This window comes from Sminthopsis crassicaudata, chromosome 1 (genome assembly GCF_048593235.1).
Source record: "Sminthopsis crassicaudata isolate SCR6 chromosome 1, ASM4859323v1, whole genome shotgun sequence".
NCBI classification, from domain to species: domain Eukaryota; kingdom Metazoa; phylum Chordata; class Mammalia; order Dasyuromorphia; family Dasyuridae; genus Sminthopsis; species Sminthopsis crassicaudata.
This window is the reverse complement of record NC_133617.1, coordinates 199,280,040-199,295,787: the sequence shown is the minus strand read 5'-3', so window position 1 is coordinate 199,295,787 and position 15,748 is coordinate 199,280,040. Positions and strand designations below refer to the sequence as shown.

Genomic DNA, 15,748 nt, shown 5'->3' with positions numbered 1-15,748 from the left:
AGCAGGGTTATTGTGAGAAGTGGATAAAAACTTTGCACAGGTCCTGGCAGAGTAGACATGATATAAATGCTTATTCCCTTCTTAATGGAGCAGCTTGAGGTCATGTTTTCAGAGTAGTAACCATCTTTGCAGCTTAAAGTTTTCCACAGTTGATTAGGGCAATAGGAGGTTAAATGTCTTGACAAGGACCACAAGGGGAGATGACAAAAGGGACAAGGAAGAGCTATTTAGAGCTATTAAAAAATGAAGTGAGCTGCCTTATTGAACTCAGCTCCTCATTACTGAAAGTCTTAAAGGCAAAATGATTATTTGTTATGAAGATTCCTATTTAGTTGTCCCTTTGTACAGTTCTCAAAAAGTTTCCCTTAAGTCTAGCTCCACTGAGCTCCATGTATAGTTTCTTCATAGTGTTATCTCATTACTGTTGCAAACATTGCTACCAACATTGGTAAGAAGTTCAAATTTTAACATATTTTTTAAAAACATGTTTAACATATATTGGATTACTTGCCATCTAGGAGAGAGAGTGAGGGGAAGGAAGGGAAAAATTTGGAACACAAAAGTTTTGCAAGGGTCAATGTTGAAAAATTATCCATGCATATGTTTTGTAAATAAAAAGTGATAATTAAAAAAAAAAAAAAGAGGTTCAAATCTTCTGATCTTTCATTCAAAAAAGTATCTTCTGCTCAATATTAGGGGATTCTCATGGATTTGACCAGATTCATTTCACCACTTGCTATTGTAATCTCATCTTCTGAATCAAATTGGCTTATTATTTTATCCAAATCTCACTGATCATGACTGATTCTCTTCAATCAACCATACATGTTCAGAATTTGCTTTCAAGAACTCAGATACTCCATTTCTCTCAAATTAAGAACTTGTTCATACATAGGTTATGTCTTTGAAAATTAATCATTAAGAATTATTCACACTTATTGATTGATTCTCTGACTCAATATTTTCTCACCTTATGAAGGTATTAGAGTATAGAGCATTGTATTACAAAAAAAGTGAGGGGCACTTCCCTATACTACCCCAGATGTTAAATATTGAGATATTAAAGTTAAGTTTATTCTTAACAGAACCTACTCATCAGAACTGTAAAAATGTATGATTTGTCCTTGTCAATCCCTTGTTTTTGACCCTACTTAGAGGTAACCTTAGAAACTTTATACTTCTAGTGTCCTCTATTCTTCCATTCCTATCTAAACTTCATTGTGTTACTTCTCTCTCTTGTAAAATGAATTTCGAGCATTTTTAGAAGGGTGCTTTCTTCTTATCCTGAAAACATCCCATTCATGGATATTCTTTAGAATTACATTATTCCACCTAGGGAAACAAAACTCCACCCAAAAAGAAAACTACTTCAGGTTTATCTTTCCTACCCAAAGGAAAGAATGAGCTATCAAGTCTTTTGAATGGAAAGAATGAAGAGATTTTCCATCCCACACTATTCCTTCCTTCACCCCAATTCAAATTTTATTAAGTTACTTGGGTACCAAAAAGAATCTAGTTCAGTCTTCTCATTACTTCTTAGAATTGTAATTAGCTGGAGCCATTTTGGATATCTTCATTAGTGCCTTACCACAGGTAAGTCATGATTTAAGGTATGGGTTGTACCATTCTTTCTATTTCATTTATTTCACAGAAAACAGGCATCAATTCAGAAAACAGTAGGAGAAACGTATTGCATTAATTACACTGCAAAACTAAAGTCAAGAGAAAATATTGAAGAACACTTCTTTTTCCTCTTTTCTAGCTTGAAGTTTGCTCCTTTAATTTATTTCTGCTTTTTAAATTTTACTTCCAAGAGTGACTCATGACATGTGTAAATTTTTCTAAATCTTCATTGTGTAGAACAAGGAGGAGTCAAAACAAGTACAACTGGAAAACTTAGAGAATCCTTAAGATTTTCTGTTGTTACTTATTCAGATATTCACAGTATGACACAGGACAACCTCTTGCTCATTTTATGTTCAGCACTAATAAGAAACACAACATACATTTAACAGACCTATAATTGCACAAAAAGAAATTGATTGGCATGTTGATCAGAACTGGATTTATGAATCAGTAGCTACCACTAATTAACATCATTGTGACTTTGGGTAAGTCTAGCTAAATCTCAGTTTTCTCACCGATATAATGAAGGTTGATTTCTAAATCTATGGTCTGTTGAAAAACATTGGCTATTGAAAGCTACTGATTTGTATTTTCCTAAATTAAAAAAAAAAGTGCATGTACATATAAACTCCTACATGCAAAAATTTTGTCTTTTTTTAAAATCTTTTTTAAAAAATCAACAATAGTTAACATTTATATCGTATCTACCATATGCCAGGTTAAGTCTTTTACAATTACTTTCATTTCATTTGATCTTCACAAGAACCCTGGGAGGTGGGTGCTATTATAAGCCTCATTTTACAGTTGAGGAAACTGAGGCAAACAGATTAAATAACTTTGCCCAGGGTCACACAGCTAATAAGTTTCTGAGGCTGGATTTGAACTTTAGTCTTCGTGACTCCAGGTCTAGCATTCTATCCACTGGATTACCTCCAATATATAGTATGTCTTTCTTGAAAGCCTGGCCCCAAAGAAGACTAATGAAAAGGCCTTATTTTCCAGAAGTTAAGAGATCTACTGGTGTGGAACATCAAATATATTTTCAGGTTGTTGTTTTATTTATTTTTTTAATGTATTGATCACTTTTGCTGATTGTTTTTTTTCTCTTTTTGTTTTTGTTTTTCCTTTAAAAAATATTCTTTGTTAGGTGAGATGGCCACTGGAAAGGGAAGGATATAGAGGGAAATTTAAATGATATAAAAGCAAGATCAATAAAATGTTTATTTTTTAAAAATAGTTCTTGTTGAATTGAACTTAACCCTCAAGATCATGCTTAAGCAGTTTAATTAGATCAATAAAAGCACAACATATTGTATATAGTAACAGCAGTATTGTTTTAAGAAGAACTTTGAGTAACTTAATCATCTTGACTATTACAAATACCCAAATTAACTACAAAAGACATATAAAGGAAGATACTATCTGCATCCGGAGAAAGAACTGATAAATAGGAGTATGTATTGAATGATTTTACATATATGATATATGTATATGTATGTATACACATGTATATGATATATACATTCATACATATTTGTGAATAATGGTAGTCATTTCTAGGGCAGGTAGAAAAAAAGAAATTTGCATGATAACTTTATTATATATTTAAAAGGAATAGCAAGTTGTACATAATAGGTCTGCAATTTTATGGTCAATCTGTTTTTAAAATGTACACTATTATGGAAATGCTTGTTTTATTCCATAAATTAAAAATAAATAAAAACAGTAAAAATCAAGACACATTACTCACTCATATCATAAAATGTGACACTCCAAATACTTTAAAATTCCAAACCCAACCTCCCAAATAAGATTAGAATTGGAAGGGAGTAAGAAAAAGAGACAGAGAGAGCAATCATTTCATTTGCTTAATGAAAACTTATCTCCATAAACTAGGAGCTGGACATCCCACAGTAGGGGAGAGGACTGAGGTGGAACAATGAGCAGCTAGGTTATAATGGTCACTTGGACCTGTTAACTAACAAGTGTTGCATCTTAATGTGTACTTCAGCTGTCACTATTCTGTGTATCAGTTGTCATAAATATATCCTTATCCCCAAACCCCTTTCTTTGATGTCCCATAACTTCTCATTGTGACCTATTCAAAGCCTTTTTCTCTTGCTAGTACAGGTTAGGAAACTCCCCTGCCGAGTATGATATGCTCTCAACTCTGAATAAATGGTCTTTTGTGCTCTCATATTCCTAAGTCCTTCAAAATTGCTTGTGAATGATGTAAGTGCTATACAACCCACTTGAAAATCACTTTGAGGACCTGTATACTTTGCTCCACAGCTTCCTGGAAGATATGATCTGGAATGTACTGGTTTACCCAGTCACAGATCTATTCCATAAATCTTCAAGGGACTCTGGTCCTTTATGATGCTAATGTGTGTAATTTTGTTCAATCTTTTCGGTCTTGGTCTAACTTTTCATGACATCATTTGGGGTTTTCTTGGTAAAGATCCATTTCCTTCTCCAGATCATTTTACAGATGAGGAAACTGAGGTAAATAAGGTGAAATAATTTATTTATTCCCTAAATAAAAAATAAAATAAAAACATAATAAAATCAAGGAACATTACTTATTTGTATCATAAAAAGTGACATTCCATAACTTTAAAATGCTATATAGCCAGTATCTGAGGTCACATTTGAATTCAGGAAAAAGAGCTTTCTTGATTCCAGGTGCAGCATTTTATTCATGGAACCACCTAGCTGCCCCATGTTACAAAAATTAAGGTTCCATGTAAATGTCAGCTATTATTATGATAGATTTAGAATTAGCGGGGACCTCAAAGGACATGTAGTTCTGTCCCTTCATCTGCAAAGATGAAAAACTGAGGACCAGCATTAAATGACTTGAAAAATGTTCACACAGCTAATATCAAAGATGAAATCTATGAACCACTACATAGAATTCCCAATCTCTCTAATTTTGTCCTCCTGCATTTTGGATTTCCTTCACAGGCTAATGGTACACTATTTCAAAGTCTGATTCTTTTTGTACAGCAAAACAACTGTTTGGTCATGTATACATATATTGTATTTAAATTATACTCTAACATATTTAACATGTATTGGTCAACCTGCCATTTGGTGGGGGGGGGGGGGACGAAGGGAAAAATTGGAACAAAAGGTTTGGAAATTGTCAATGTTGTAAAATTTTCCATGCATATATCTGGATATACTATTAAAATATACCTGGATATACTATTAAAATTTTAAAAAATAAAAAGATGAAATCTGAACCCAAGTCAACACCGTACCCATTATGCCAGGACCTTATGTCATTTCCCCTATTCAAAAACCTCTAATCATTTTCCCACTATTCTCAAAATAAAGTTAAAATTCCTCCATCTGGCATTCAAGATCTTCTCAAAAGCACATTTCTAACCTTACCTCTCATTCCTCCTTTAAGTCAAAACTGATTTGACCAGACTGCTCTACTGACTGTATTTTCATTTCTTTCTTCTGGCCATGAGCTCTGAACTCATTGTTCATTTTTACTGCTCTTGTCTGGAATGTAATCACATCTTTCCAGATATTTTAAGAACTCATTCTTCAAGACCCAACTCATGTCTAGCCTTCTGTAGTCATCTCAAAGCATATCACATTTCTTATCTATTCCACTCCACTTATTCAGGTCTTAATCATGTATTTCCTTTTGATATTGTAGTCTTTTACTTGCTGTGTGTATATAATTGTGCTTATGTTTTTCCCCTAATTAAGACTATAAACTCTGTGGGAATTGAGGGGATTAGGAAAGCAAGTGGAATTGAGTGAATCACATTTTATATTGTCACTCAACTCTGAAGCTAGCTTAGTTTCTTTTCAATTGTGGGTCTAGTACAACTTCTGTCATGTGAAAAAAAAAACTTTTTTTAATCAATTGTGTGAATTGGATTGGGGGGAAACACCTTATTGCATTGTTTGAACCTAGTTCTTCATAGTTGGAAAACTGGATCACCTTTCCCTACTACTTAGAGATCTTACCTAAGGACCTACATTTTGCTGCTCAGAAATCTGATCAGACACAAATACATACACAAGTACAACTTGATGTGGTCCTTAGCCAAAAAGCTTAAATAGAAAGAAATAGAATTAGAAATCACTTCTCTTCCATTTTAAAGTATTATCAAGATATTAAGGGAGACGGGATACAATGTACAAGTTAATAGGAAGTATGTATAGTATGTAAGAAATCCTCCTGTGATAATACCCAGACTATAGGGGACCCAGGGAAGTTGTAATCAGAAAGGAACAGGTGAAGCTGTTGGGCCACCATTTCCAGTGTAAAAGGACTATGTGGTGACCATATTTAAAAACCTCTTTTGAAATCTTCCTCTAATATTTTAGCAACAATGGAGAAGTATCCTGGAGAGACATCCTATCTCACATTAATTACTCCCCTAAATACAAGTTTAGATGAAAAGACTTTTTATATGGTGTTCATGATTGACTGTCTTCTGTAGGTCAGCCTAAATTCTAAGTCTGATCCCTAGGCTTCTCACAAGAGTACTCTAGCTAGATCTTAAAGGAAGAGAGAGATTACAGTGGACAGATAGGGGAAAGGGGTGTCCATCCCTTGCATAGGTGAAGCAGAAAAAGTATACTATGGATACATTTAAACTTCATTATTAGTACTTAAATATAAGATCCCTGTCCAGTGAGCAACAAATGGACATCATCTTATCAACATATGTGTGGCTCACTCTGGATATATCCCTTACACATAGGTATTAGTTGAAGCTTGTCAAATGAGAGAACATTTGGGTTGTCTCATTTTTTACTTTTATAAAGAAATTATTTTCTTTAGGAGTCGTTAACTCTATTGTTGTAGAAGCGTATAGAAATTTAAGTCAGTGTAAGCTATGGAAATCAACAATATGTTCTTAAAGCTGCCCTATTGCAAAGTCAGAGGCACTCTCTAGGTACTTATATATATATATATATATATATATATATATATGTTTTTCCAGCCTGTACCAATAGTTGATTGGTACAAACATTTATTAAGTGCCTACTATGTGTCAGGCTAAGTGCTGAACACACAGATACAAATAAAAAAAAAAAAGATAATTTTTGCTCTCAAGAAGCTTACAATCTAATGGAGAAAGACTACACACAAAAGTAAAGTGAAAATCAGAGAGGTAGGCCATAATAGAAAAGTCCAAAGACTGGTGGGAAATGGGGAGAAGGTTATGCTGAGTCCCTTACCAGAAAACATTTTCTTTAATTGTTACTTGCTTTTGAAATTTTATTTAGCTACTGATTTTAATCTGCTTATAATCTGGAATTATTCCTCATAGGTAAAAAATAATTTAGTATTCAGAACTATTTCTCACAATTGAGGAATAATTTGCCTCAAATGCATTCAAGTTATGTAATTTTTAAAATTAAAATTATAATTTTTTTTTAAGTTGCCATTTAGCCAAAGCAAGTGATAGCAAATGGATTGTTTAAGTGTTCCATCAGTATCGTCATGGTGTCAGACAATAATGAAGGCTCCAGTATGTTGGGAGATGGATCCTCTGTGTTTAATTTTCAGACATAAATGGAGAGGAGTTGCACAGAATTGTGCTCTGTATCATTAAGTGAGGAGAGGAAAATGGATACTTACATCTATGAAATCAAATCATATATCCATATTAGTACAGGGAGAGTAACCACTTCACATGATTATTGAGAAGATCAATTGTGATAAGTTAGATAGTGCATTTTGTAATCTTGGAGAAGTAATTTATAAATGTCACCCCAAAATTATATCTGGAGATAAGCCTTTAGTAGCCACCCCAGGGAATCTGCTCCCAAGCTTTTCTGACACCTGCCGGGCCTCAGCACTGAGATCACAAAGCATCCCCCTTATTGCCCACTGAACAGAAAGGGTCCCCCTGACTCAGTGGATTTCAGTGGTGCTCCCAGATCTCTTTACTCCTGTCTGTAGATCTTGTCAGTACTATTTAAGCCTCTCCCTGCAGTGGTATGAGAGGAAGTTGGTGATCTATCTCCACCATCATATGGTGGTGACTAAGAGAACCTGGCAATTAAAATGGACGGATATAGTGCTGAGTCTAGAATTAGTGAGTCAAACATTTCTTTTGTGCCTACTATGTGCTAAATGCTGAGGATATAAAAAGAGGCAAAAGATAATCCTTTTTCTCAAGGAACTTATCATAAAGGAAAAAAAAAAAAAAAGCAGAATCAAGTGATTCTTATTCAGTTGTTTCCGTCATGTTCAACTCTTTGTGATCTCATTTGAGGTTTTCTTGGCAAAGATACTGGAATAATTTGCTATTTCTTTCTCTAGCTCAGTTTACAAATGAGGAACTGAGGCAAATAGAGTGAAGTGACCTGCCCAGGATCACATAGATTTTTTTTTATTATTGAAGTATTTTATTTTCAAAACATAGACAAGGATAATTTTTCAACATTGACTCTTAAAAAACCTTGTATTTCAATTTTCCACCTTTCCCACCACCCCACCCCTAGATGACAGTTCAAGAAAACATGATAAAAATATGTGTTAAATCCAATATAGGCGTACATATTTATACAATTATCTTGCTGCAAAAAAAAAAAAAAAAAAAAAAAAAAAAAACAGATCAAAAAGTTAAAAAAAATAAAAGGGAGAAAAAGGAAACAAAATTCAAGCAAACTACAACAAAAAGAATGAAAATGCTATGTTGTGAAGATCACATTGCTTATAAGTGCCTGGGGCCATATTTGAACTCAGGAAGGCCTGACCTCAGACTCAGCATTCTATCCACTGTACCACCTAACTATCCTAAAAATCAAGACTACCTGAATTCAAATCCAGCCTGAAACATTTTATTACTTGAATACTTAACCAATGCCTGAATCGGTTTTCTCAACTGTAAAATGGGAATAATAACAGCATCTACCTCTGAGGATTTTTTCAAGGATCAAATGAGATATTTGTAAAACATTTAGCATAGTACCTGTCACATAGCATTTAGTCAATACTTGTTGCCTTCCTCTCTCTACTATAATGTACATGGCTGACCTGGGTGAACCTGAGTCTGGATTTCAGAAGTTCTAGCCATCTCTTCAGTTTCTGTTTCTTCCCAGAGCATTAGTAGCCAGATATCATTCCCAAAATGGACATGTTCAGACTTGGAGACTTTTGACTTCAAGAAAGGTCAAGAAAGTGAACCTTTTCAGCATTTGTTGGAGGAGGAGATAGCCATAGACACAGAATGAGCCCAAGTTCTGGGTTGGCTGGCCATAAGATGTAGATGTAGAAGAAATTGTTTAAAAAAGTGTAGATTGGTGTTGAAATGTAAAATATTCAGTGATCTGCTTCCTGCCTTGGTATTATAAGTATCAGCCTACTGGAAGAGTATAAAAGCAGTGATAAATTATTACTGTTGCTTTAAGTTTTATTAATACATGTTTGTGTGTTTTGTGTTCTTAGCATTTCCTTGATAAGGGAGAAATAAATATGTCTGATCTATGCTATACTTTGAATATCTCTTGAGAGAAGACCTTAGGTGCTAGAATTGAACAAAATTTAAGCTTTAGATAGTTTTCGCCAAGGATCCTAAGTGAGAATGTAATGAGACAAAAAAGCCTGCTTCCTCTTTTTGGATGTCTGACTCTCCAAAATTAGAACCAAATCCAAACATGCTCAAGTCCAGAGTAGAAGAGCCCTTTAGGGGAGAGGGAAAAGGATGCAGGCCCCAGTCGGCCTCTTGGACCCAGAAAAGATTCTTATTGTTAAATATAAATTTTTTTCTCATTCTGGGTTTGGTTTAATATTTTAGGTAAAAATAAAGTACAGAGAGGAACAGAGGATAGGGGAAGGAGGGTGGGAAGGAAGGAAGAAACATTAAAACCTGACCATATATGGGATTTATTGAGGGGAGGAAACATCGTTCTCATTATAGGACAGAAGCCAAAAGTCCATCTAGTAGCTGGTACAGCTCAAAGTTGGCACCAGTGGAAGCAGGGGAGGTTATAATCACATGAATATTGATAGCAGTGATGTGATGATGCTGTCAGATTAGAAATGCCTTCAAAAAGTCAACATTTCCAGGGTATCCTGGAACAGAGAGAGATCAGAATAAACTAGTGAAAGACAAAGAATTTTGATTTCCAAAGATTTGTTGAATAGACGCTTCATCAACCCTAAACCATATATATATATACACACACAAAGGACCTTCCAGTCACATAGGTACATAGACATTCTCCACTATTATTATCCATGCTTTCGTGGATTCTTTATATATAGTCCATATATAATTACCATAAAGTAGTATGGAAGGGATTGTGCCAAGCCCCCCCACCAAGGTAATTGAAGGGGCTGCTCTAGTCTCTAAGGGTGAAATATCTTCTTGTATTCTCTCTGGGCCTTCTTTTCAACTTGGTCCACTTGTGCCTGGTACATCTGGACCTGGCTAGGTTCCATGCATACTTCTTCCTTAAACAGTCCAGTTCATGGTAATGCTTGGGTCTCACTGGCACAAGCCAGTGTGTGCTTACTACAGTCTCTTAGCTGTTTTGTTTTTTTTGTGAACACTTTTATCTATTTCTGCTAATTTGGACATTTTCACACATTTTTCAGATTTACAACCACAAACATAACATTTTCACACAAACTGTACTGAAATTCCACTTTTCCTTCTTGATTCAATAACATAAAATCTGACTTTAATTTTCTTTTACAATTGCTCAAATAATTCATTAGCATAAAATCAATTTTAGTTTGCTCTTATAATGCTTTTATTGAGCAAATCCATTTCCAATGAATAATATCCTTCATATTGATCATCTTCATTCTTTCAGATAGAACTGTGTGGGATGTGAGAGAATGCCTTTTTTTCATGGGGCATGAAATGTACACACTAGGCTTTCTAGCTGAACAGACTCCATTTCTGAGTTTGCCAGTTATACCAAATCAGTCCAACATTTGGAAAATGTTTATCATCTCTCAGAAATTTCTTTTTAATTCTTTTCCATTTTAGGGAGCAATGCCAAGTAAGGTAGACACTAGGGACAGGAATGGAGATTGGAAGTTGCTCTATACTCCAGTTATTTATCTTATTTTCTGTCCTAATGTTTCATTTAAAGTGCAAGATCAATAGAGGGACACTCTCTAAATTCCTTCCATTCTGCTGATGTCTAGCCAGAGTATCTAAAAAATTGAGTGAATTTAAAGAAAATAAACCAAAGCTAGCATCCAGGAAGTGTTCATCAGAAACCTATTACCATACCTCATTCTCAATAGGGAAGACAGATATCATACAAACAGCCATGTACAAAGAAGCCGTATATAGGATAAATTGGAAATAACCAATAGAAGGAAGTTACTAGAATTAAAAGGATCATAAGAGGCTTCCTATAGAAAGGAGGATTTTAGACACCAAGAGATCCAGAAGACAGAGATTTCCAGACATACAAGATAGTCAATGAGCAGGTTTAGAATTAGGACATAGTTTGTCTTGTACAAAAAACACTGATTTGTTTCCAGTTGTCACTGGCTTGCCAAGTATATGGGGTAGGGAAGTGTAAGGCGTAAGAAGACTGGAAAGGTGAGAGTAGTGACAAGTTTTAATAATAATAGCTTTTTATTTTCAAAATACATGCGAAGATAGTTTTCAACATTCATCCCTGCAAAACCTTGTGTTGCAATTTTTCCCTCCCTTTCCCCTACTTCCTCCCTCAGACAGCAAGCAATCCAATATATGTTAAATGTGCAATTCTTCTATATATAATTCCACATTTATCATGCTGCAAAAGAAAAATTAGATCAAAGAGAGAAAAAAAAAAGAGGAAAAAAAAGTACAAGCAAACAACAAAAAAGGTGAAAATACTATGTTGTGATCCATATTCAGCTCTGGATTGCAGATGGCTCTCTCCATCACAAGTCTATTAAAACTGGCCAGAATCACCCCATTGTGGAAAAGAAGGGTAGTAGGTTTAAAAGGGCTTTAAATATCAATCAAAAGATTTCATGTTTGCTTCTGGAGGTGTTAGGGGACCACTGGAGTTTATGTGTATGGGATGGAGAGGTAATATGGTCAGGCCTGTGCTTTAGGAAGATCACTTTGATAGTTTGTGAAAGCTGAACTGACAAGGCAGGCAGACCCTTTGGTCTTTTGCAGTAGCCCAAACATGAAGTAATGAGGGTCTGCCCAAGGTGGGGGTGGTGTTGGATGAGAGAAAGGGGCATAATGAGAGTTGTTAGGAAAAGTTATACCTACTGGCCTGGCAATTGATTGAATGGGGGGAAGGAAAGGAGGTGAAAGAGGGTGAGGAGTCAAGGATGGTACCTAGATTTGGAGCTTGCCTAACTGAGAGGATGATAGAGATATGTTAGGAAGAAAAGATTTAGGGGGAAGATTTCACTTTTGACCATTGTCCCTGAGAACTTAAAAGCACTCTTATTAGACTGAATGTGTGAACTCAACTCTAAGTACCAATAAGTAGATGTTCAAAAAAAGATTTTTTCCCCCTTTTTTTAATAGCCTGGTCAGTGTGACCTGAGAAGGTCCCTGAATCCAGTGCTATCATCTGATGGCCTTCAGATCACTATCTCATCCCATTGTTTTTAGCATAGGACACATTGTTGTTCTTTTCTCAACTATAGGACTGGCTGGATTTTTCTGAAACATCTTTGTTTTCATAATAAGAATGGCTCCATCATGTGATCCTCATCTTCCTCTTGAGAGGGGGCATGAACCTTCAGGGTGCTTGTACAACTATTAAATGGGACTGATTCAGTGCTTCCTGCTTTCATTCTCGCTCCTTTTCCCTTTGCGGTCCAAGATCACTGTTTCAGGGCTCCAGATTCTAAATGGATCCCAAACTAAAAAGAATGGTGAGTAGAAGGCATCTCCATCCAAACTGCTGATTAAGACCAGTGATTATTTGACACAGATTAGGGAAAAGAATGAATCTGCAGAGTTGACAAGAGAGCAGTGGTCACATTTATCGTATTTAAGGAAAACTGAAACTTTAGCTTCTTGTAGAGGAGTAGGGTAGGTCACAGCAGCACAAATGAGTTTTATCTGTGTATTAAGTCAGTTTCTGAAATACCTTTCTGTAAAAATACTTTATTAACAGTTTTGATTCCTATGTGTGCTTGAAAGGAATAAAATGGCTTTTATTCTAAAACTTTACGAAATTCAATCTTTTTAGAAGTGCAGAATTTCACCTAATTAATCCAACAAGGTTGGAATTTTTCCCTCTCATTGTCTTCTTACTGTAAAGGTTGAGGTTGGGATTAGTTTGTATAAGTGCTACATTATTAAATAGGATGTGGTTTGGATTCCTGCTCTTCAAAGTTTTATTGGTTTTTATTAGTTATTTATTCTCAAGTGGCCATTGCTCAAATCAGGGCAGGCTTCTCACTATGGTATATACAAGATAGCTACTATGTGAGCAGCACTCCAGAACAGAGGCGAAAAAATAACTAATCTGAAGTAGATATGGCACAAGTTATATACTACAGAGGAAGATGAATGATATTGAAATACAAAGATAAATGTTGAATTTAACAACTTCAAGCCCTCTTTCCCTAACTCTCTTCTTGATGTGTTCCTGGAGAATCTTCGAATTAAGGAACTCCTTAGGAAATAATCTAAATTTAGAGGAAACATCCATATGTCCATATTTCTGATGAAAAACTAGAAGTAAAGAGTGGAGAACATAGACATACTAAGACTTATAAATGGATACAGACCATAAATTGTGTCAGAGAAGGCCTGATATAATAGTATGTGAAAGTCAGCAGGTTCAAGAAAGAACCCTAGTGAACATTATCTTAAGGGGAGAGATAGTGGAGAGACGTCTAGTTTTGTGATCTAGTTCTTTATCTGGTGATTAACCTTGCAGAGTGAGCATTAGAGGTAAAAACTTGTGAAATACCAAGTTCTTTGTTGGGATTAGGTCAGAAAAGTGAAGCTTGTGAATGAACACTTTGCTGAAGATGAGATTATAGTTATCTTAATTTTTTCTCTTTCTTCAAAATACCACTATATTTCTCATTAGGCCACAAGAATTGAAAGAGTAGAACATGTGTCATTTGAGTTTCCAGTTCAGAATTTAAGACAAACATTTCTTTCTGCCCCACCTTTATTGCTATCTTTTCAGCACAATCTAATTTTTTTTAACTGTTTTCATCTCTTTAAAATAAAGCTGGAAATAGAGGGACCAGAATTTAAATTTTTAAAATTTAAATTTGTTTTTATCCATCTGGTTTTCTTTTTGCAAAATGCACATTATGTCTGCCTCATGCCTTAAATGGAGTTTCTGCTGGAAAAGTTCAGAAATGGATGTCACATTTTGTTCCTTACTGAAATGAAGCAAGAAAAAAAAAATGTTTCTAAAGCCTAGGTGACTAAAGGGAAACATATAGCATTCATCACTTGCAGAAAGAAAATGAAAAGAAGGCAGACAAGTGGTACATTGCATATAGCATTGGACCTAGCTAGAGTCAAGAATATCTGAGTTCCAATTCAGTCTCAGGCGCTTACTAGAGCTATAGCTATGTGATTTTGAGTAAGTCACTAAATGTCTATCTGCCCCAATTTCCTCATTTGTAAAGTGGAGATAAAAATAACATCTACCTCCCAGGATTGTTGTGAGAATAAAATGAGGTGATATTGGTCAAGTTCTTTCCAATCTTGAAACATTTTATAAATACTAGTTACTATGATTATTTTTATTATTAGAAATAAAATTTAGATAATGTCTTTTTATATATATTATTTTTTACTTGTTTAATGCACATTTGTCATTCTTCCCTTTGATTTCCAATGCTTCTCTCATTCCACAAAACTGCTCTGGCAGGGTAGCAATTCCCAGGGAACATTTGCCTAACCCACTCATTTACTTGCTCCTTCAAATCCTCTTTCTCTCACACTTCCGATCACAAAACCCAGAAAGTACTCATGATTAATAAAAAATAAAAAAATTTAAATTGAAAAAGGTTGGATTAATTTTGAGGAGATAAGATGAGAAGAGATGAGAGAGAAGATAAGATGATATTTTATTTTTGAACCAGACCTGTGATATCACTGATACAGGGAACTACTATTTGGGAAACGTTTTTTTAAATCAATGCTGGTATTTGCTCAGCAATTTATAGTATTCTTGAACTTCCTGGGACAATGAGAGATCAAAAGGTTAAGATCAAATCAAATGGCAAGGCTTCAACCCAGATTATCCTGATTCCTTGGACAGGTCTCTAGCTAATAGTTTTCTAGGCTAACACGCTTAAGAGATAACAGAAGTAAATTCTTCTTGGAAGGTAGATATTGTAATGTTGTACACATTAAGTGATTGAAAAATAGTCTTAAAATCATCAATTGTCATCAAGAATACTTCAGGAATCCCTGCTGTAGATCAAAGGTTACTCAAAATAAATTTTAAAAATCACCTGTTATTCAGCTCTGCTATCTTATCTGTTTTGTTAAATCATTTTCATTGCCTTTTCTTAAGCCAAGGAAAACAATGAAATAGATGATAAATTGAATCCAAGATTTGCTCAATACCTTTAATATGGTATATGGATCAAGGATCACATTTCTGCCAGCTATGTAACATATCTTTTCAACTCTCATTCAATCATTTCAGTTGTATCTGATTCTTCACAATCCTATTTGGGATTTTTTTTGGCAAAGATACTGGAGTAATTATTTCTTTTTTCCAGCTCATTTTACAGATAAGGAAATTGAGGTAAGGAGGGTTAAGTAACTTGCCCATGGTCATACAACTAATAAGTGTCTGAGGCCAGATTCCAACTCATGAAGGTGAGTCTTCCTGATTCCAAGCCTGGCACTCTAAATACATACTCATCTTGCTGCCCTAGTTTTTAGTTCTAGTCTAGTTAAGAAAATATGAGGTCCTGATCTCCATCTTAAATCCATTTTAGTTTTGCCATCACTAAATAGTTTGTATTTTGCAAAGTTAGCTTATATGAGACTATATATTTTCTCTTAGAAAATACACCTATGATAGAGGTAAGCTCCCAAGAAGGTGAACCTTCTTGCTGATACTATGTTCTTGTTTCAAATGACTAATTTTATCATAAATCTGAGAAGATAGCGTGTTTTTTTCATATTCATTTATGCTTTTAAAAAAATCAAAACAAAAA

At 34.8% G+C, this 15,748-nt stretch overlaps 1 protein-coding gene across 1 annotated transcript in view; it reads left to right on the top strand.

Annotated features, from left to right (window-relative positions):
- Window positions 1–12,322: 12,322 nt before the first annotated feature.
- CNDP1 (carnosine dipeptidase 1) overlaps window positions 12,323–15,748 on the top strand; it is a 68,273-nt gene continuing 64,847 nt past the window's right edge. Inside the window, exon 1 of the mRNA XM_074273857.1 lies at window positions 12,323–12,469. Coding sequence (XP_074129958.1) covers window positions 12,446–12,469 — 24 coding nt within the window. The 5' untranslated portion in view covers window positions 12,323–12,445. The remainder of the gene's footprint in view (window positions 12,470–15,748) is intronic.